The sequence below is a fragment of the Camponotus floridanus genome, unplaced genomic scaffold (assembly GCF_003227725.1).
Source record: "Camponotus floridanus strain SB8 unplaced genomic scaffold, Cflo_v7.5 scaffold54, whole genome shotgun sequence".
NCBI classification, from domain to species: domain Eukaryota; kingdom Metazoa; phylum Arthropoda; class Insecta; order Hymenoptera; family Formicidae; genus Camponotus; species Camponotus floridanus.
In genome coordinates this window covers 37,103-62,278 of record NW_020229703.1, presented here as the reverse complement: position 1 = coordinate 62,278, position 25,176 = coordinate 37,103, and the positions used below count along the sequence as shown (strand labels likewise).

The following is a 25,176-nucleotide window of genomic DNA, read 5'->3' as shown; positions in this document are numbered from 1 at the left end:
ATCTTCCTGATTGCAGAAAATTTCATTTTATTGCAAATCTGCAATCTGCCTTTATATCTGGGAGAAATTGCTCTTTTTCATAAAGTTATATAAATGAAAGAAATAGAATACAATAAATAACACATTTTACTTTATTTTAAATAATTTTTAATATATTTTTTTGTCGAGCATTAATACAAGACGCAATTAATATATCAAAAATTACGAAATTCTCCCGATCGATTCGGACAGAATCGCGATGCTAATCTTTTCCGTCGTGCTTCGTGCCATTCGCTTTCTCACAGATCGATCTATGCAGATTACCCTAAGTGAAGAAGAACGGTGAGTCTTGTTACAAGAGCCAACTTCCGTCAAGACAATCTCACTTTCAACACGTACCCTTCACACATTCGTCTAAAGCTATCTATTCTTCAACTACCTAGAAAAGAAAACTAATTCACACGCAACTAGCAACTTGTAAGTGCGAGGATCAATTCGCATCCAACATGCGTGTGGTGAGAAACTGACAGTTATGAAATGTGTCTTATCTCACGAAAAAAATCACGATTTTATAACGATTTATATATATCTGAATTGATTTGCGAGATACTGACGGATTTTAAGTTTCGACGTTTTAAATAATTTGATATTTAAAAATAGGAAAAGGTTTGTCATATATAAAAAAGACACAAAGTTTGATACAAATTAATTTAATTTCATAATCCGTATAAAAAATTAAGGAAAAATTAAAATGATGTTCAAATAGTTTTCTAGATATACTCTTAGGTTTCTTTCTACTTTTTTTAGTCCTTTTAATATTCTTTTCAATAGGAATTTTAAAGAAGAATCGATTATTTTCAATGAGAGACATGGAGGAGACATCTGACACGCCGATCTTTTCTTCTCCTTTTTTCATTTTTCGAGAAGAATACTTCTTATGACACAAGAACGTCTTTCGAACACGTTCTTCTTCCACTTTCTCGTAGGCGTTACGCGTTTCATTGAAATGCTATTCGCTCATGCGTGGATGATGATTCATGTGGAAATCCAACGGGTTATTCACTAAGAATAATAATAGAAAATTCGTATTAACTACTATCTTAACAGGAGACAGAAGTCCTATTAGATTTGTTGCATAACGTTAATAATATTAGATCTCTATGATCATACGATTATAATACAATTGCGGCATATGAATGCTTTTCTCAGAAACAAACCGCGTCCTTCATTATACGTAACGTTGCAACTCGATTAATCTTGCAGTGCGGTTTTATTTTTAGAATAAATAAAGATTATATATGGAATAAAGATCAATATGAAAAACAAGGTAAAAACGATAACATTCCATCTTTAGTAATTCATTAGTAATTTGCTGTGTTATAAAAATTACGATTAATTATTAAAAAAATAATATGTGCGTCTTTCCAAATACAAATAATTATTCATCAACTTCTACAGTGTGTTGTCCAGGCGTGCTTGCATGCAAAGTGCAAATTTCGCGTCGCACGTTCGCTCCAGCTGGCTGACAAATTTCCGCGTACCTCCTGGCGCGTCTCACCATATGCGATCCGGATGCATATTCTCTTGCAAGATCGCGCGTTTATTAGTTGCTTCCTTCTTCCTGGCCGCGAGGGCTTCGCGAATATCCTTTTCCAATGATTCAAATTGCGCATATGGCGTGCACGCGCGTAATCTAATGCGAATCCTGTAATTCTGCGATACTGCCCCGACATTGCGATTTCGTCTTGATAATATTTAATAAGCATTTTCGCGAAAAGTTAAATTTACATTGGATCGAATTTACATGCAGACAATTACACATGTGTATTTCTTGCAGGGTCTAAAATTATATGCAACAAAATACGAATATTGCACGAATGTCGTAGATAATTTGAATTTGAATTATAATACATATAGTGGAAATTTTTTCTATGATTTTTTCTGCTGCAGGAAATTAACTTTATTGATTTTGTTGTTTGTTCGCGCTATGGTAAATTCGATGTTCTTTTTCTTTCTCTGACTTATTTTTTCTGTGCAGTGTATCTTTATATTCTTGAGCAAGAGCGTTATTCATAAGACTGACCGCCTAAAAGCGTTATCCACAGTTCTATTTTTGAAAACTGACGTCTCGAGGCAATGTTTTGGAAGTTTTAAAACATAAGCGGATGTGTTTCCGAAACGCACGACGTTGAATTACTGTAATAATTTTTAACATGAAAGCAGGAAACGCGCTGTTTTTTCAATCTTTTCGCTGATCCACTCTCGAGTATATATATGCGTATGTATTTTATGAATGTTAAAAACGTCATATAAAATGAAAATAGAGAAGGCAAGAATTTTTAGAAATACATATAATACATATGTATATTATTCGCATACAAGTGATTTATGTGTTAATTTAATTATTCACAAATTTATTTTATATATTTAATTACTCTCACATACGTGATTACGTCGATAATTCCGAGTATTTTTTGAGAGTTAATTTATTAAAGACGCGTTTATTGTATTATTAATATATTACGATTAAAACAATCAATGTTATGTGTGTGCTAGGTAAAAAGTAAATATTTACATTATTATTTATATTATTTATTTAATGTTTAGCTATAAAATAACGTTAATAATTAATATATATTAATATTAATTCATTGATGATTTCTTTTTATTTAAAGTATATTTAAAACATCTTCTAATTGTATCCTCCAAAGAAATATTATTTAGAGATTTTAAAGACATATTCATATCTATAATATAATTAATTCAAAGAATGTTATATAACATTTGAAATACAATATTCTCTTAAATGAAATCAGTGTCACTATTTTAATCAGTAATATTTTTTAATGATTTAGTTTGACAGTATATTTTATTTAGATATATCTTTTATCTAGATCGCTTTTATCTTTCGTTCAGCTTCTTGCGCGCAGGAACAGAAATAAATAATAAAAAAAAGAATTAACGGCGAAGATTTATTTCTCAACATGAGCACCGTTAGAAAACTGAGAATAGCAAAAATTATTAAGTATCAGTAATTTTCTCATTATCATTTATTATCGTAACATCTCTATGAAGTAGAATTTAATTCTTTTTAATTGAAGAAAATAACTATCGTATTATAAGAAAAATTAGTATTACTAATTGCAATTATATACTTTATTTTTAAAAAGATAAGATAAATAAATATTTAAGATTTTTTAATTAAATTAATTTTAATATATACGATTTCACACAATACTTTCTTGCGTTCAATAATGCGTCAGATTAAATTTCTGCCTCTTAAAGAGAACACCCACGATCAGATTGTTCTCTCAACGAGATAAAATTGGTGAATGTAATTTTAAAGCATGTATTTACAAAGTATGTTTTAATATTGTTAAAGCTATAATGAGCTAATTAATTTGTGGTAGATTTCGTAGAAATAAATTCACGTATTAATACGCATTTTTTCAGTACATCTAGAATTATAATTAATTGATATCTTTAATTATTACGACGCATATTATTGTCACGTCTATAATCTGTATGACTTGATTTATACTGATCGTGTCTATAAAATCTTATACATATATTATGCTCGGTTAAAAGCATAACTCGTAAATCGTTATATTTGCAATCACTTCACTTTTTAATTTTATCCAAATATTCATAATTATTATAATTTATTTAAAATTTAGTATTGAACTCTTGTGAAGGCTGGTAGTTTGATCTGCTACTAATAAATTACTTCATGTTTTTAATCGTGATTATATATATTTCTTATTTAATAAAAGATCTCTCTCAGAAAGTTAGAATTAACTTGATAATCTAACGGCACAGTCAGTTCATTACAGTCTAGTTCATAAGGTGTTCGTTATAGAGGTGTAGCGGAAGTTTTTTGACAAAATAGATTGTTGTGGCTCCTTTTTAATTGGCAATTAGTCGTCTTCGAGGCCACAGGAGATCGTGGAAGCGATTATCATTATCTTCTCAATTTTTAAAAATCGCGTACATTTACGAGTTTTGTGATAGAAAATATATAATCTTCTGAAGACAGCATGTGAGTAAAAATTAATATGTGACAATTATTTCCTGTTGCTCCAGAAATTCAGGTTTATTTTATATCTTATCTTGATCAATTAAATCAAGTGTAAACCAGCAAGTTGACTGAGAATTCTGTCGTAGCAGGTATTAATGGTGGAGAATTATCGATAGTCTTGAAACAGGACGTCCGGTGTGTAGCGAGACGCGCGATAATATCGATACATATTTTTCGCGTTTCCAGCCATGAGAGGCTCGCTAACAAGATCGCACGTCCTGGCGCGATACTAACGAGGAAAGGAAAGTGAACGCGCGTTCCGCTCAAATTTATATTCCAGTGAGGAGGAAGCGTTGTAACCTACCTGCCTACCACCACTTGGTAGGATTTCCAATCTTGCATCATCTTCTGCCGTATCCTTGTCATGCAATTTTCTGTTGCAGCAGCCTGCATTCTTATCAGAACAATTGCCATCAAGAATTCAATGGAAAAAATTCGCAAATATATTACCATCAATCACACGCGTGGAAATTTATTCGCACGAGAAATTAATGTGATTTGATTAATTATATTAAAAAGTGTGATCATTTTAGCGCTTGATTAATGCAATTTATTTAAAATCGTGACTACGCTATCGACGATCTTGTAACAGTAAATAGCTACATTTCAGCGATGTGTATCGAGATGGAAATTTATTTTGCAAATCAATGTGATTTATTCGATTGATTTGATGTTAGACATCTGATCAAAATTCCAAGGATGATCGAACAACATTTCAATTTTCGACACGCGCACTCGTTCATCGGTGACCACTACACGCGTGTACTACACGCGTTTACATTTCTACGTGCGTGTAACTTCCTGCGGTTACGCATGCTCGAACTCAGATATTTATAGTTAGCTTCTGCCGTCTGCACGACGACCGGAAACGGGTCGATTATATTTAGAGAAAGACTTTACCGATCATAGTATAACCAATTTCGCTCATGTTCCCGGCTGATTGCCATTGCGAAGTGAATGATTCCCCCCCCCGAACGAACTTTATTCATGGCACGTGCCATCGGTGGACAGATTGATATGATGATTGCAATGGTTCAACATGTGATTATTTGACAAAGACAGCTATACTTTAGTTAATAAAGGAATACTTAAGAAATGCTTTGACATTTCTGATTAAATGTAGAATGCAATATTTCCTATTTGACAAACTAATCAATAATAAATATTCGAAACGTCATTGGATCGGGAAAGAACTTAGCACTCATTAATAATAACTGTCAATATTAAAGAGAGAATATATAAAAAATAAAATTATAGAGAGAGTGTAATAGTATAAATAAAAAATTTCATCGTATTAATATCAATAATAATAATATCATAAAAATGATTTATTTTTCTATCGCAAATACATTGAGATTTCAAAAATAAAAATGTGAAATTTAAGACATAATTCCCTTTAACTCTCATTTATGAGAGTTTCTCGGGACACAATATATTTGCGTTACTCCATCAAACAAATTAATAAATCAATAAGTTAATCGTTATTTAACAAACTGTACGCAAACACAAACAACATTCAATTAGATTGTCTTTATGCAAATCGTTTAGCCGCTACTTTGGCCCGTGAAATGAACCTCGAATGTCGGTGCAGCTTCTCATCACGCGGGCTATAATGAGCGCAGGTATACGGTACGATGATGAGCGGAGAAAATGAAGGAGCGAGAAGAAACGGTCGGAGGAAAAGACGAAGGCACACAAAGGAAGAGGAAGAGAAGTAAAGTATAGAGGGAGAGAGAAAGAAAAGTACACGCGCGTATACGCGTGCACGCTCTTTAATTGACTCGGAGATATCCACCCTATCCATAATGCATCCGGGGCTTCTAAACGACCCTAATCGCGGCGAAGAATGCCAAGGTGAGGCCTCCAGCTGCTCTCAAGGCCTTCGCGCGTGACTGTTCGTTTGCGTCGGCTGGAAACTGTATCGCGCTACCCGATGATAGCGGCGCAAGGAGAGCTGCAGCACGATGTGCATAATGCGTTTTTGCGCGCGCACAGAGTTACTGCACGACGATATCGAGAGTTGCATCCCAGAATCGCTCACGCGAAACGATCGCCTTTTTTCTTCTCTTTCTTTCTCTCTCTCTCAAGCCTTGATCCTCTTAAGCACGCCGGAGGGTAATGTGATTTCTGTTCGGCATAAGAGCTGGTCGCAAAGGAAACAATCTCGAGCGAAATAAGCGGTCTCGATTTTGATTTTTTTTTTAATTTTAAAACACTGTGCGGCGCGTTTTTTTTTTTTTTTTTTTTTTTTTGTACACAGATCAGTGGGCGATAATATCGAGTAATAAAGTAAAAAGAGCCATGTGATCTTATAAAGAGAATTACGAAAACTCTTTGAGACTATGTATTTCTTTATTAGGCTGCGGATTCTGTGTAGGTTGGCGACAGAGAGTCGTTCTCGTAAACTTCTTTTTTCCCTATTTCGCTTCCCAAGCTGATCATGGTCTTTTAGGTTGACCGACTTCCGGTGAGGCTTCTTCATCCGGCTGAAAGGCTCGCGGGAAGATTTTTGTGGTAGCTCACTCTTCTTCGTCTCTCCCTTTCTCTACTTCTTTCTTTTTTTTGACGGTGCAGTCGATGTTCCACACTGTCATTTGAAGTTTCAACTTTGTTGTCTGACATCGGAAGTGTCTCATCCTCTTCCTTTTGCTTTGTGCCGCAGATAAATATTCCGAAGCAATCGTGAGAAATCGATTTTTTGTTACATTTCCGCTTCTTTAATTTGCAAGAAACTTTTCTCTAATCTATCAATAATACTTCGATAATTTTATATTATGCTTAAGTGTATAAATAAACATTTAATGTTATCTAAAATATTTCTAAAAATAATTTAAACATAATATATAAACAAAATATATAAACATATCAGACGTAATTAAAAACGACCACACTGGCAAATTTTATTAAAGATTTATTGAAGAATCACGACGTTTCGACCATGGGTTTTAGTCACTCTTCGAGTGAAAATAATTTAGTTAACTATTTTATCGTGAGAAATAAGGAAATCACTTCGTCAAGATTATCATGTTAACGTCTCCATCAACACACAGATAAAGACTGGACCGTCTTTATTCTTCGTGACGTCGTGATTCTTAATAAAATTTGCCAGTGTGGTCGTTTTTAATTACGTCTTTTATTTTATTTACTGGCGACCTTCAAGAGTTTAATGTTATAAACATATCACTTATATATATAATCAGTTTTATTTATTATTTTTAGCTCCAGAGGCAAAGACTAGCATTAATGTAAATTTATAAAATCTAAAAGAACAGAAAAATGTATTACATGTGCAAATTTATATAAATTTATATAAATTCACATATACAGATAATTAAAAAAAATTGTGAGACGTATTATACTTTTTTCAATTTATAATAAGAAAAATGATGCTAATACATTGTACGTATACGAGAGATATAGATAAATTATTGGAGAATACAACAAAAGTCAGTTCAATTTTCCGAGCTCGATACTGTTCAGATAACCATCGAGTGTTCGATCGACACGATCGATTCGTGGAAGCGCAAACCACCATAATACCCGTACTTTGTCCCGCGGAAGCTCTTAATTCTGGATCCCGTCAGAGGCGATCGATAATTACAAGGAAGAAATCGAGGTGGAGATGGGGAAAAAAAAGTTGTGTAAAGAGGAAATCAGGCATCTGCCAACGGTTGCCTCGTATTAACGATGATGAGCCAACGGGAGGAAAACTGATCATGGGCGTCCAAAAGAATTTTTAAGAAATCCGGTGGAAGATTTTCGCATACCGCATATTTGATCACGTCATGTACTTAAAATATACCATGATACAAATAATTTAATGTAGTTTAATTTTGATTTATTTATTTTCTTACATGATAAAATTATATGTGAATAATGGTATACTTGATGTAACGCAATATCGTATTCAGTTTCATATGGATAGAGCTGAATATAGGAAAGAAGCTGAAGAATAAAAATTGAAAGCGCAGAGAAATTCTGTTCGTCAACGTAATAACACGCAAATTGCCTTTTAAATTAATTCCATAACTTTTGCTTTCATTCCCTTCTTGATTACAGCCATTTAATATTATTACTATTAACTGTAAGACATGTTTTACGACCTTGTAATATAAAGATTATAATTTTATAAATGTAAAATAAAAATTATAGAATGTTATATTAATGCAATTCCCGTGTGAAATATAAAAAAAATGATCTTCATTCGGATACTTTTAGGGCTATTATTCGTTAATGAAACAAGTTATATATAAGCAAAGGGTATTATTAAAAAAGTTATTTATTTTTTCCTACACTAACTCATTACGGAGATAATTATCGGGGAGGGACGACAAATATAAGCCCCTTTCGATGGGCGCCCATGAACGGCGGTAGGCATGATTCTTCAAGCCATATGGCGCACAAAGCCCGACCAATTCTAGCTGGTGAAGACGAAATCCGATGAGGATGTTGTCAAGATCAGGGAAGGTCACTTTTTGCAAGCTCACCGACCTCGAAAAACACAGCTCGGTAAGCGATGAAATGAAGGGGGGATCCTGTTGGACCACCGGATGTGGACCGTGGTGATTTCTTCGATACACGAGGGAGCAGACTTTTATCGCGTACCTCAAAAAATTCTTGACAGCCCGGACAGTGTTTTACGACACAGTTGAGTGAGCCTTCAAATAAGAACATTGTGGACAAGATAGCAACATGGGAAAGAAGCTCGTTCGCCATAACTCTAATGAGAATTTATCATAGCTACCTTTTTGTATCGTTTCTTTATGTTTAATAACGAATATTATAAGTGCAAAGTGTGTTTGAAAAATGCGATTATAAATTATAAATTTTATTGTCATCAGCTTATTAATTTTGAAAACTATTAACATCTCGACATTCAATCAAGCGATAGGAACGTGGTTATTTTATCAGGCAATTTTGTCTTTCAGCTACTTGAAATAATCGTTGAAAAAATATTTTTACACGAATTTTTATATTTAAATGATAATTAGCGAATTATTCTGTTACATTCCATGTAGCAGGATTTCTTTCGCGCATAGTGGATGCTCAGCCATTGATCAGAAGGAAAGAAAAGATTCATTCTTCTTTGCGCTTACTAGTTTTCGCCTCGTAGACCATCTTCAGAAAGCGTAGAACCGCTATGCCTCGCTGCCGTTAATTTCCCGTAATAGTTACTCAATAAACAAGAACGTACGGATCTCCCTCAGTTCCCTAATTACTTAGTCGTTATTAATTATGATTTTTTTGATATAATCTATTAAAATCAAGCGTTTCTTAATTTGTGAAATGTGAAATGAAAAATGATAAAATTAATTAAAAAGTGATAAAGAAGAAAATGCTTGTATGAATAATTATATTTTATTCTATTTACATTATTAATTATATTTTATTCTATTACATTTTTGAATTATAAAAAGATATTTGAAATTATATTAAAAATAATCGAAGTTAAGGTTAATTGTATATGTTTCAAAATTGCTTCAAAGTTTAATTCGAACGCATTTATTCCTTTAAAAGCTTAATTGGATCACACACATATATGTAAGCCACACAGACTTACTTTAATTCTTATAAACTTTACGTGCACATTGCTCCACGACCGTAAATCTCAATTTTACGGTATCGCATAATTATGAAACGAAATACTATTGCACGCTCTCTCGCCTTTTTTTTACGGCAAGAAATGTTTCTCGCCGGCCGGAAACGAGAGTCGTTTGATCCTTTGCGCACGTCGCGGTGGTGATGAAACAAATCGTCATGCATCAAGTCTAATATAATGACTCGGCAAAAAGAGGAATATTCGTATATAAGGAGATAATCAACTTTTTCATCAGCAGATCTATTGCTATCGTTTTTTCAAAAGTTGATGAATTCTATTTAATTATTAATCTAGTTGGGAACAATTACTTCAGCAGATTATAAAATAATTTCTCGCCTTGCATGCTCCAATTTTTATTTGTACGAAAAATATGCGATATATCTTATTTTTTACGGCATATTTTGTTTTAATAAATATATAAGTAACAATGCCTTACAAAAAAAAAAATTTAATTTAATAAAAATTGGAGCAAAAGAAATTGACATATCATACATGTAGATAGAATTCTTCTCATCTTCGACTTGGAATTTACAGCGAATGATAGGTAATGGGAATCGATAAAAGGAAAAGATCGAGCCGGACGAATCGAAGCGAATTAAATGGCACACAATCATGCGACTTTTTTCTTTCAGAAATCGCGTTATCAACATTTTATCGTACAGCTCTCAATTTAGCGTTGAACACAAAGAATTCAAGACGGCAATATACGTAAAGAAACGCACGATCGCGGCGGAACAAGATTCCAGACTCCGCTAATAGCTCGCTTCCGCTTAACATGTACGCGCAAATCGCTGAAGAACGACGCGAGTATTGAAGAAGCCGAAGCTCGCTCGTAACGCGCTTCGTGAAGATCTTGTATTCCTTCTCTCGGACGTGCCGTGCACCGGCCTATTTTCCACAGTACCAAGTTGGAGCTCACCTCCGCGGCTCTCCGATCTGATGACTCGATAAGATGACGACAACTCGCTTTCGCGGAAACCCGTGTATTGTAAAACGCCGCGGTTCTCCTCTGTACTCTTGCGCGCTTCCAACCACTCTCTTATCTACATCGCGCTTCTTAACCGTTAACAAATTTCGCATTGTTGTCAGCTTTCGTAACGCAAATTGCCTTGAATTAAGGTGGCGAAGGAAAAATTTCAACGTTAACCGTATTGTGAAATAATTAGGATTTCAGATTTACGTGAAAATTTTTCAGCCAAACAGCTGATGTGAAATTAACTGACAATGAGAAGAACTTTTTTAATCCTCGTATAACATTTGCAAGAGAAGTTAATTTTATCGTAACAATTTTTAGGATATTAATTTTGTAATAATTATTATTAATTTGCCTTGGATTAAGGTGGCGAAGGAAAAATTTCAACGTTAACCGTATTGCGAAACAATTAGGATTTCAGATTTACGTGAAAAATTTTCAGCCAAACAGCTGATGTGAAATTGATTGATAATGAGGAGAACCTAAAACTTTTTCAATCCTCGTATAACATTTGCAAGAGAAGATAAATTTTATCGTAACAATTTTTAGGATATTAATTTTGTAATAATTATTATTAATTTGCCTTGGATTAAGGTGGCGAAGGAAAAATTTCAACGTTAACCGTATTGCGAAACAATTAGGATTTCAGATTTACGTGAAAAATTTTCAGCCAAACAGCTGATGTGAAATTGATTGATAATGAGGAGAACCTAAAACTTTTTCAATCCTCGTATAACATTTGCAAGAGAAGATAAATTTTATCGTAACAATTTTTAGGATATTAATTTTGTAATAATAATTATTAATTTTTGTGCATAATTTTTTTCAAGAACTTTCCTCCTTTCCCTTTCTCTTTCTGTCTGACAATGAATGAAGAGAGCGGGCTGCAGCGTGATGCAGAGGTCCTTAAACCCGACTGACGGGACGCGCCCGCCCGCCTTCCTTCGTGAGGAAGGAAAGCGAGATACGCGAAGGTTACGTTTCCCATGGCTCGATAAACAGAGGACGCGGAACGAGAAAGGCGAGGCACCGTCGCCGCCGGAAACGCTCGTTTTCCAGCGAAGATAGCAAATATCTACCACGTCGCGCGCGATCTCGACGCGTTGCGGGGATTATATAGCGCTCTCTCTTCCGCAGGTCGGCGCTCCCTTAAGTAAGGGCGCCGAGATAGCGTGACGGAGGTGCTGGTGCAATGCCGCGCGCAATCGGCCCGCTTGTGGTTTTAAGCAGATAATAGCGCCGTTACGACTTTGTTACACTGTTTGCGCATTTGCGCTCGCCAACGCCGGGAGAAAGAGGCGTGCACCTCTCTCTCGTGAGAATTCTCACCGTAATTTATCCCAGTTACTATTACACGCGACGTTTCTCGCACTGCGACCCGCGATTTAATATTTGGTCTCTTAATCACGCACTTCGAAACTTTGTGCATATTTGGCAAAAAATTTTCGATGACAAGACACAAACATTCTTTGCTTGAAATTACTTTTATTAAAATTAAATACAAGTATTTTACGGACTGGAGAAGATTAATCATCGAAAGTAAAAAGAAATATTTATCGATGCGTTAAAAAAATATCATGGATCAAATCTCTAATTATTGCGAATTGTAGAATGTGTCTGTAATTGTAAAGAAAATCAAACACATGAAAAAGTATGTGTCATTGCAATTGCACAAACAACAAGTCCGTACGTCGGTGCATCGCCGGTGCATCCATCTGTCATTCATCGACGAGGCGTACGATGAATAAGAAATAATTTATGATAACTATGAGCGGTACATCCAACTGCGCATGGAGTCATTATCGCGTCCGAAGGCTCGTTTATACATTGTAGAAGGTAGCAACATGCCGTTCTAGTCATGCGAATAATGCGACGACGACGAAGTCACACGGATGCATTTTGACGCGGCGCAGAAGGCGAGATTTATAATTCATACGTTAGCTTAAGCTCATTATACAAAAATTCTTAATGTTAATGCATTTGCTGCGAATATGCATTTTTAATACTTTTGGTATAAAATGTCTATTTTTAATCTTTAAAGAGAAATTAAAATCTGCATATCTTTAATAATATAAAAAAAATAAAAGCATCATTTTATAATTTGTTAAAAATAATATGTCTGAATTATAATTATCTGAATTATAATTATATTATCATATATTACAGAGTTAATCGTGTGTGTGAAAAAAAATATTTTCGAAGGAATTTATTATAAAAATATTAAGGGAGAAATATAAACACTATACACTTATACAAATGTTTGTATATAGAACGCGTTTGTTATTATTATCGTAATTTATTGAATTTCGATATCAGAGGTTCGCGTATGCGATTAAGAGCTCTCAATCGATTTCTCTCTCGCTTGCTCTTACTTTCGATTTATTTTTGCTTGTAATGCGGTTTATGTTCGAGTTCCTCTCTATCAGCTTGATATCGGTTTACTCGGCTCTCCTTGTAAATAGGCATTCAACACCAACTCGAGATTCTTTTATATGTGCTCAGTTACAGACACGCGAATATAATTGTACAGGGTGCTACAAAATCATCAATTCAAAACAAGTTTAGCAAAGATGCAATGGAACAGTGCATAATAATGTTTTTTTCGATATAAATTTTTTATGTCTCAGTAAAATTGCTGTTAAAAATATAACAGAAAAAGAAATAAAACTTTATTTTTTCATGATTTTATCCTATACTTGAATTTTTTTATCCAAAATTAAAAACTTTCTTTGAGATGTTGAAATTTAAACAATTTTTACCTATACATTTTATGATTACACATTTTTTAATTATATAGTTCGTCTCATGAATTAAATAGTATTATCTATTTTCTCATACATATTAGAATCAATGTTGAAGTGATCGAATAAAAGCATCATTGACATATGCACATGAATCAATTTCGAAACGACCTGTATCTCTCCATGTGCATATATGTATATATAACTTTTTATCTACTTCGATACGGACTCGTCAGAGGTTCAGGTGACTAACATGAGAATGACCGACCAGCTTTGGTAGATCTCTTTAGCATTCTTTCTTAGCGATAAGTCGAGATGACAAATGCAAATGCGATGTCTCCTCCTCTTTCATGATGATTCTGATTATTTATATTTTACATCATCCACACGCTGTAATATTTTCCTACGAATTATTTCATCACACGAATATGACTGAATTATATACATATGTGTGCACAAATTATTCTTGCTGATAATTGAAAGCTAGCTACAATTATCTCAAGTTTTTAATTATATTTTTATATTTATTATTTATATTTTTATATTATTTATATTTTTATATTTATTATTTATTATTTATTATTTATTATATTTTTATATTTTAAGTTTTTAATTTTTATTTTCGTCTATAATTCTGATTTATCTCAAGTGGCATTTGCAAAAATTATTATTATAGAAATTTGTAAATTTTACGAGCTATAGTCGTCCAATAATGTTAGATGTTTTCTTTTGATGAAGAGAAACTTGGATGCAAATTCGGTCAAAGTAATTGGAAAAAAATAACACGATCCACTTCCTCGTGTGTCACAGAAACTCTTTACGCGAAAATAATGTACTTAGCGATCGCTTAGGTGCTCATTAACCGTTCCCGGGAATCTCAAAAATGCCTCCCTAGATTCGCGTTGTCGTTGCCAAACCGGTGATTACTAACTGTACCTGGATTTGCGTACTTTCTTAAGTAAACGAGGCATGCAGAGCCCACTATTAACGGATCTCGAATCACGGTAGTGATCTCGCTACACGGTACATACGCTGCTTATCCTGTGCATCTACGCCACAGCTCGACGAGTCTCGGGTGACCAACAAACATGAGACTCAATGCTTCGTAGCTTTCGCACTCGGCATTCTTACAATCGAGATAATCGACGACGCTGATGTCACCGGACATAGATTTACCGTCGAAGCAATCGCTCGACTTCTTCCTTCCGCGATAACCCGCGGGTAAGAGATCGTGCTAGACATAATAAAACCTGTCGTGTGCGCGTTTGCATTACGTGACCTGGGGAGGCACACCTTCATTCATCGTTATTAAATAAGCGCGACGTTATTCAAGCAAATTTCTCATTACGTTTTATTATGCCTTCTATTTTGACTGCTTGATTGAAAACGACAAGTCATGATCATTCAATAGTATTTAATTACGAATGACTTGCGTTGTAATTACGTTCTCGCAAAAATTGTTTTGGACTTAGTTTGACACATGTCCGTCAATTACACAAGTTGTATAGGAGTTGGGGAATAGGAAATTGAGTTGGCAGTTAAAAATTTTCAATTCGCCAAGATGAGAGTTAAAATGACTTCCTTGAAAATGATCTTGTAATTTTATCTTCCAACGTATAGATATGTATAGATATGTATGTACGATATAAAACAGGTATAATATTTGTAACTTTATCGTCAGATATTTTCTTATGAAATATAGTATAGCTCAAACACAAAATATCGTAGGAAGCCGTTAAATTTATTATGATGCGGTTTTGTGACGCAAAGATAAATATGTCTCTCAGCGGTGATCTGCTTGTCAAGGATAAATGAGATTACAGAGAGGATTATGGCCTCTATAAGAGTGTTCGGTCGGAGATTGCCTTCCTCTTCAAAAAGATATTGATGATAAAATGTAGCCATGTTTGTCGTTATATGTCGTCGCGAGAATTGTTACTTGTTATATTCCCAAGTAAAATTGTTTCGAGGAAAATAAAAATAAATTTGCGGTCCGGAGATCCGAAGGTTCTTCCTCCGAGCCAGGGATTTCGAACCAGAAATGACAATTCTGCTTAAAGCGATTCGCGTCTCAGCCCGAGCAGCTCTCGAAATACGACTGATCGACGAGCGGTCGTTAGTAAGACAAACAGAGACAGGTATGTGGAAGGAGGGTGTAGAGCGAGAGTCGAGACAGGAAGAAGAAGAAGAGACAGAGGAGTTCGACTTCTCTTGCTCGCGCTCTTCTCCGTGCATTATACATACAACTAAACTCGGTGGTCTCGGGTTCCTGAGAAGCGAGAGGCCTCATAACTCTAGGACCCCGTGCCGCACCGCGTGCCACACCTTTCGCACGGCTTTGAAGTTACCAGCTAGCGCGAGCACCGGCCAGACCCGAAGAACGTGCCTTCCTCGTCCCCCGGGACGGTCGGGAACCGGCGGGGGCGCGATTATACAGCGGAACTGGCGGCGCCGGGGATTTATCGAAGTTGTCGCCGAGAGTTTAGCTTAGCGCGGCCCGTCTTCCCTCCTTTTTTTTTCGGTCATAGATAATGGTGCGAGACGTGGGAGTAGACCGCGGGGCTGGTCGCCGAGCATCGTTTTAGCATATAATTTCTTTCTGACAAGAAAGCAAGTATAAGTATAGCTGTGCAAGTATAGTTGTGCCGCACTGGTACAATAAAATACATATGGCACACGTAGAGCAGATATTTTTATCATACATTCTTATATTGTATGAAAGTAGCTTATGTAAACCTATATAAACTATTTTATTTTAATCTTCAATCTTAAACATATATTTATAAAATAATACAATGCACAAGTATGTGGTAATATCTGAGACATTATGTATTGTATCATGGAGAAAATTTATCTCTAGAAGTTTTCTAAAAATATCATAATTAAATTAAGAGAGATTTATATTTAGAAAAAATTTGTTTTATCGCATTTGAGAGTTTAACGCTTAATATAAAAATCTGAAGCATGACAATCATACATTTATGAATAAATAGAATCTAAGTGTTTTACACAACTTTCTATCAAGTGACTTAGCGTATTATTGCTCCAAGCAATTCGATTATTGCGCGCTTTTGAAATGATAGACCCCGACTTCGATAAATCATTGTGAAATTATGATAGCGGCGCGACATGCACACATACACAAGTGCAGCTCGTGTCTTTCGAGCCGTTATTAAACAGCATTAGCTGCAACTCGGTGCACTCGATATACCGGGCCACACCTTTCGCACGGTTTTGAAGTCTGACCTCCCGATCTAATGGAAAGTGCTAGCGATCTTCTGGCAGATATTACAGCCGTAATTTGAAGATCGTTTCTCTCTCTTTCTCTTTCTTTCTCTCTCTCTCTCTCTCATACATCTCGAAGCTCGGGATAGGATCGAGCTTGGAGATGTCGAATTAAACGCCGAGAAAACGGTACCCCTGATTCGCGCGCAAAGGTGAAATTCAACGATCGCTGATATTTCATAACCGATACGATCTTGGTCTCGTCGATTTCCATTATACGGTTTAAGATCGTCCGATCTTCGATTTATTCTACCATTATTCTACCATTCATGATGAATGATCGCGAAATCACTGCGTCCATCTTCGCGCCAAGTCAGTTTGATCACGACTGATTTCCCAATATGGAGAGGAAATCGATGATTTCTTAATAATCCCTTAATCTCGTGATCTTTAATCTCGTTGATCTTTAATCCCTTTGAATGAAGATATTTTAGTACTTGCGACATATACATCAAACAGCATTTAATTTTACAGTACAGATTTTTTTTGCATAATTACGCTTTTATATTCGTGATCATTTATTAAAGATTTGCAAACTTATATTTAATTAATAATTTTTTTATATTAATAATATAATAAATGGAATCATAATATATTCGCAGTTAATAAATTTTGAGTTATTCATATAGGATAATTAATTTCTAAAAAATATCGCGTCTTTTGATCCGAGAAACACCGGTATAAAGGTAGAGAGGCAAGCCACTTCTTAAAATAATGCGTGGTTGCGTCCCGTACTCTCTGGACTCAAGCCTCTAATTTCCAGAGCGATCATTCGGCATATCGAGTCTGTTGCATTCATTAAGAATTCACCAGGAGGTACGGATTAAGGATCCTCCTGTACGCGAACACCTGGTATCTCTTCACGAGATAGAACTTAAATCGTCCGACGAAGGAATGCGTAGTGGCGAAGGAAAGGTTGAAAAGGAAATCTCGGGTAATCATGGTGGAGAGATGAAGGGGACGTGAATGGAAAAAAGTGAATGGACTTGACGAGAGAGGAAGAACGAGAGAAAGAGCGAGAAAACAATAGTTGTCTACTTCATCGAAGCAATCTTATAATTGAGATATTTTCCAAATTGTTGTGATGAAATTGCTAATTTTAATTTCTACCATACGCTTTAAAAAACATAAATTTTTCCAATAGAAAGAAAATTCATTTAAAGCTATATTTGAAAAATATGTAAAAAATATCTAAAATAATTTTTTAATAAAAATTTTAATAATAATCTTCTAAATAACAGTTTCAAATTCCTTAAAATATGTTTTTAGAAGTCATAATTTATACTTAAATAAAAAAAGAAGCCTTTTTCGAAGCTGTTACTTTAATCTTGCATCGCATCTCAACAATCTGAAATCTTCCAAAGCAAATGTCAGTTATTTTCAGTATCTAATTAATTATCAATATCATATCCATGTCATCGTAGAAAACTAGATTTCCATTATCCATAATTATGCAGATCGACAGAGGAATTTTTTTCCCAGCACCTTCAAGCATCTCAAAGTATGCTTCTCACGAACGCCATAAGTGGAAGACACGACAGCGCGATGCATGACGCTCTCTAATTATAATGTGCGATGTTTCTTAGATAAGATTAAAGATCCATAAAGAGAGCAAAGTGGAATATCGATTACCAACTATCCATCGATAATCCCGACAAATAGCTATATGCAAACACTTAGTCTGAAGACATAAGATCGACCGACGATGCAGATTTGGAAAAAACGAGGAGAAGGAATAAGAAAGAGATTGCGAGGCTAAAGTAGGGAATGAAGGTCGCGCGCATAAGAGGGGCAGTTGATCGTCCTTTATGCAGATGAAAGAGAGCGATAAGATGGAGCGTGGACGCATGCACGCGAGAAAGAATGAGAGAAACGCCTTCTACCGGAACCAAAAAGTCGTTCGAGTAATTGCGACGCATCGGCCGACCGGGTCGGCACCCATGGGCGGATGCGCGCGAGGAATGCATCCCTGAGGAAGAAAACTGCGCGCAAGACTTGGTCGCGTCGCCCGCGGGATTACGTCCCTCGAACATGCGAAGACATTGAATATGATCGAGATTGCACCGCACCGATTTTCTCGCGTCTCTCTGCATATTGATGGCCGTTCATTAGGGCGGAAATTACGCTTCGAGATAAATTAATGTTACGTACGCAAGTGTATTACACTAACGGCTTACATCCGCGACAAGATTCCAACGAATAAAAAAGATTTTACATAGACAATTTCTTAGTAAAAGTTTAAAAAATAATTACCCTATAATATAATTTTTAATTTTTCAATATTCAACTCTCTTCTCTATTTATTGGTAGTCAATTCACTCATTTATAAAAAAGATCTTTAGTAAATATAAAATCTATTTAAATATAACAAAATTTATATAAATTTAAAATCATGCTACAGAAATATTAGAAAATTGTGTAAAAGAGATTTAATTTTAGCGATTTCTTTCGTGAAAAATACAATAAGAACGATCAAAGAAAGAATCGAGACGAACGCTTGGTCACAATAAGAGCGCGTTATTCGCACAGATCGTCGGAAGATACACGTGTATACAAAGGTACACTGCACGTAAGTGCTGCTGAGGAAGGTTTGTGGGAAAAACTTGATCCTACTTCCGTCGCGTTTGTGTCGCCCTTAATAAGATAGACGTAAGTCAATGATCGTCTTTCCTTTCTACATTATTTATTTTCTTTCCCTATATGGCATACATATCGTGCCGAGGCTTTTGCGTGTCACTACATCGACTTTAATTATCTATCAATTAATTAATAACATCCGAAAACGCTAAACGCTCGTAGAAAGAATTAAAGAATTTTCGATTTTCTTATTTTACTGTAACAATTTAAAATCAAAAGACTTGATGCATTCATGTTTTTATTATATACGATTATTTCTCTATGTCAATTATTATTTTAATGAAATGTCTAAATAAGCTAAATAAGAAATAAGAAATTATGATTTGCTTGTGCATTATTAAAGCTTATTTATGTGAAGATTCTTTTATGAAGATTTGTTTTATTGTTTCGTGCTCTGTTTTCTATGATAGGCTCTTATTTGCCAGTTTTTTCCGTTATGTTGTAGAGACTTATTTGTAGACTTTCTGCCTACCATCAATTAACATTTAATCATTTAATCAACGACTATTCCTATTTTCTTACCTGCTTCATGTTTTGACAAATACTGTCATTATGATTACGCGTTTGTGATTACGCTCCAACAGTTTTTGCAGGTGCGATCTTTCTTTTTTGCAATTTATGTATTTCCTCAGGCACGGGATATATCTCGCTGTCGTTCAGCCCACGAGAAAGCTAATTATAGTTCGCAGGACAATAATAACTGAGAAGATACGTTTTTTTATTCATCATATATATGTGCATCTCGCCTGCTAGAAATCTTTCGCAAGATCAGGTTTTTAAACCGCTACCTATTACAATCACAATGTTGCACGAATCATTGAACGAAGGAGAGAGATGAAGGAGAGTATATTCGCAACACAAAAAATATATATACGCACAATATTTCTCATTAATAATCACAATAAACGCATGGACTGCGAAAGCTTTGATCATAATTCTGCTTTTATTATAGCGTAGATCATGCGTGAAGTAATTTACGATGACGCTTTTTGCATGAATATTGATTGTAATGAGAAAGAGAGAAACATGAGAGAAAAAGGATCGCTGGAAAGCCGCATTGATTTTTGCTTGATTTTCAATTACAACGAGCACGTTTTTCAATCAGCGCTCTGTTGAAGAAAATCTAATATTTCACGAATGTTCTTCAGACAAGTAGAATTTTCACTGCAAAATAAATTTTCATAAATTGAAATCTTTGAAATTAAAATTGAAAGAAATGGATTTTTCTCTGAAATGTTTGTTATATTTTATTATATTATATTTATATATTAATATTATTATATATTATTATTATATACATATATTATTTTTATATTATTATTATTATTCTTACATATTATTATATATATAATTTTTATTATATTGTATTTTGTTATATTTTATTTAAACTAGTTTTATAAAAAATAAAAATTTAAATTTTCTTTAAATTGTTTAAATATATTAAAAAAGAAATAAATAAAAATATTTCTAATACTTTTAGATTTATTAATGAATGAATAATAAAAATTATATGTTACAATAATCTTTTTCTTTACGCGTTAATTTCGCCAAATGTAACTTTTATATTTTATATATATATATATATATATATATATATATATATATATAGAAGGTAAAAAGTATAATATTGCTCGTCGCGAGTTGACTGGTAATCCTACCTGTCATCGTCACACCTGTCTCTTGCGACTACTTAGTGGTAACGTTAATGACCTTTCACGGACTGCTGAATGCAGAACATGTGAGTGTCTGAGCACGAATTTAGTTACCATTTTGAATGCCATAACTCTTCTACGATTACAGTATTGTATCTACTTGATAAAATGCTATGTATGTGGAATATATAATTTATAATATAATTTCAAAATAAATATATCTAAAGTTATAATTTACGATACTTTATATTTCGTATGATTAGAGATGATAAAATAACTTAGAGGTAAAGGTAAATTGTGCTTAAAATTTATTTTTTATTAAATGAAATATTTAAAATTATTTTCATTAAATTATTTATTTTAACGAAAGTGAGATATACAAATAAATGTTACAATTTAACGCTTAATTATATTAGCATCTTGCAAAATTTAACATTTAGCAATTTAGATAGCTCTCTAATAGAGATTTGGCCTCTTCATTTCAGATGATTCCGCAGTCACGAGTGAGGTTTTCCAAGATTACGATCCCCAGTTCACGGTGGGCTGTTACTTTTCTGCGGAATTCCAGGGTGAATTCGTAACGCAGGAGGTGAGCGGAAAGGGCGTCGGAAGCATGGCAAACGAGTCTATTCAGTATTCTACTATAAACATCACTTTCAACGCGATCTCGGTATGGGGCTATTGCCACAAGAAGGTCGGCGATAACGTGCTGTTAATGGACAGGTCAAGGTCAGTTAATTCAACGAATTACGAACATTTCCTACATCAAAGAAAGTGTTGAGATTTCACTTAGCGATTAATGCGGTGAATAATTAGAAAAGTCGTGCCGACAAACGATTCTATAGGATCTATCGTTAAATCAGTAGATTAGTGAATTAATGTAGCAAAGATATAGCACTAATCGCTCGATATATACTTTCTTCGATGTTAATTAACATGTGAAATTAATTTATTATGTGAAAAATTTGAGGCGATTCCCAAATTAAATTTAAAAAATGAACAAAATTTTGAAAGTTTAATTTAGGATTTAATTACAAAAATATTTAATGGTAAATTCTTGCAATTTGCGATTAAGTAATGATCTCCAATTGCATGCAATTTATTAGTGTTAGTTTAATTTATCTGACAAATTTATATGTAACTTATTTTTATCATTATTTTTAAAAAATAATCTGCACATTATCGTCATTTTTATTTATGAATTTTATGAATTTCGAAAACTTTGTTTTTATATTTTACTAAGCATTCTGTGTAGGTGAATTATAAAGTAGTACATAACTACATTTTTTCATCTTTATCAACCTGACACGTTAAGACATCCAAACTAAGGTGTTAAAGTCTTAAAAGCCGCGAACGATCGTTGTGAAAGTTTACAGACACATAAAAGTCTTGAAAGCGCGGTACCATAAAACATCAAAGTTCTGATTTATTGAGAAAACAAAAAAAGAACAGAATTTAGGTTGACGCGTTCGAAGAACGATGGCATACTCGGTTATTTAAAAGTAACGGTATATTTGTACAGAACGATGCATTTGTAGCTAGGATATCTGCACACGTAAATGCTGTTAAATGGGATAGCGAAATAGTGTGAAAAGAAACGATGTCCATCGTTAAATATGTTTCTAATGATGTCAAACCTCGGAATCTTCTCTCGACTTTTCTTATCAACACTTGAAATACTCTGATGCGTTGCATTCTATGGAATGTTTAATGCTAAGATTATGAATGAGAGAAACTAATGCATTTTATATACATTCCAGAATTATATAGCATGCATATGTTTTTGCCAATTGCAAAATTTAAATAATAATATAACATTGAAATAAATATCATTTTTCAAATATATACAACATGCTTATGTAATTGTGTATATTTTATACTAAACTTTAAAGTTTTATGAATAACTGGATTTTTTTGGACACAGAATTATTTTGAATCAGCAATTAATTTGACGAATGTATTACATGAAGTTAATGAATTTTACATGTTAGTAGAATTTTAATCAAAAAAATTTAATTACTAATAATATTATAAAAATTATTAATATATAATATTATAAAAATTGAAACAATTAAACTTTCACTGAAATTTGTTGAAATATTTATAATAAAAAAAATGCGTAATTTTTGCTGCTTTCTATATAAGTCATTACCAGTCTAGACGGGAGAATGTGGGCGGATCATTTGCGCTCAGAGAGGGGTGAGGTTTTTTTATCAAAAAGGTAGAGAACTCGGTGACGACGGCGAAGTGATATTACCGTCGCGGAAAATGGAAAGGGTGTGAAGGGGTTAAGGTTAAATTAGCTTGCCAATGTCTTCTAGGATGCCACGACGTCTGCGATTCGTCTGAAACAAAAATAGCCGGCTTTCCAGACACTCGTGTCGCATGCGTATTGCAAACCTGAGCTAATTCTAGAAACAGGACGAAAGCCATAAAACAAAAAAGAATGATGAAACATCAAGTCCTCTTCGCATCCTAAATCGACATAGCTTCAACATTGTCTCCTTGAGAAAAGAAAAGAAGAGGAGGGAGAAGGGGGAAATAAATCTTTTATTTTCGGGGAAGGAGAGACACGATTAAATGCTAAATACTATTTATAAAACTGTAGCTACCATTTTTTGGAAAGTCTGAATGTTTTTATTACAATTTTTATGTATTTTTTATTAATTCATAAGTATTTAAATTATATATAAATCTTCACTTATATATTTTAGAAAAACGAAATGAGAAAATAGATAAAAATTGCCCAGCAATTTCATTAATCAATAGATTCTCAGAGAATTTCAATGTTGCATCTCATAAAGATCCAAAGTTCGAGAACCTCGTCGCGCCAATCGATAGTTCTTCGATGCATCTGGACGCTCACGAAGCCATGTGGGTGTTGTCCGCTCAAGTATGCATAAATTGGCATACACGTGAGAGTCTACCCCTTTCTCTTCTTCTTCTTCTTCTCTAGACACGATCGTATACTTCGCGATTCACGTTGAATCGTTAACGAGCTACCACGCTATGAATATTCCGAGAAATCATATGCTTGGTTGTTATCTCTGTTATCGTCACTGTTGAATTTACTTTCGAAAAAATTCCTTTTTTAAGTTTGCAACATGATATTATATTTTATGAAAATAAACTTTATGAATCGAAATATAAAAACAAAAATGTAATAAATTTTTTATTTTTAATGTTCATCGTATTTGATATATAATTGTAATGTTTAATTCGTGATATTTAAATTAATGTAAATTCAATTTTTTTATTTCTTGTCATTTAACCGACTAAATCATTGTAATATGAATAACGATGTCGTATAATTTTTGCTGAAGAATTTATTACACGGACAGATAGATAATTTGAATAATAAGTAAATGTGACTCTGCGATTACTATTACATATGTATCACTCGAGGCACTTCCTTGAGATTTGATCGCGATTTAATTGCCGTGCATTTTTTCCTCCCATCGCAATGTTTCGTTTAATTGATCGTATGTTCCAATGCAATTTTTATAAAACGTGATCGTCACGCGTTATTTAAACGACGTTCGTAAATCGCGAACATAATCCCTACGAGCAAGGCCACAGCTATTAAACGATAATCGTGGCTCGTAATAATAATTTGCTGGAGCGACAAGCAATACGCTGTGAAAGCTGTATGCAAAATTCGCGTAAATTATCTCTCCACGCCCGCGGTTGTCGGCAATGTTCTCACACAGAGGATGATCGCTATATTCCGCGTCTGCCGCTAGAATTTCTTCGGTAGAATCGCCGACAAATACGCGACAAAGTACGGTTGGTCTACAAGGATTATAATGCGATCATATGCATCCAGCTTACAAAGCTATAAACGAGGTAACTCGAAATGTGTATGATTATTAAACATAATATAATTATTAAAATATAATATGATTGTTAAACATAATATAATTATTAAAAACAGGCTGTTAATTATTTCATCTGGGAAAGACGAAAAGAATAAAAATTATTATTTATTTCTAAACTTCTATAAAAATTCATAAAAATTTTATAAAAATTCAATTTTTATTTCCAAACTCTTCCGAAAATATTGTCGATCACACAATATTATGTCAATGTGAGAGAAAATGATGACGTTCGCTCGTGAACCGTCTGATACAACGCTTGCTTATGCGTTTCGTGGCATAACAATCGCTCTAAAGCCGTTGAAAAACGGCATCGGAAGAGAATACATCGTCGCCGGGGAGCTGCAAGCTCGCGCG

General features: G+C 34.0%; 1 protein-coding gene across 1 annotated transcript in view; it reads left to right on the top strand.

The window, feature by feature from the left end:
• LOC105254742 overlaps window positions 1-25,176 on the top strand; it is a 62,345-nt gene that overhangs the window by 25,233 nt on the left and 11,936 nt on the right. Inside the window, exon 8 of the mRNA XM_025412637.1 lies at window positions 21,430-21,673. Within this exon, the coding sequence (XP_025268422.1) occupies window positions 21,430-21,673 (244 nt within the window). The remainder of the gene's footprint in view (window positions 1-21,429; window positions 21,674-25,176) is intronic.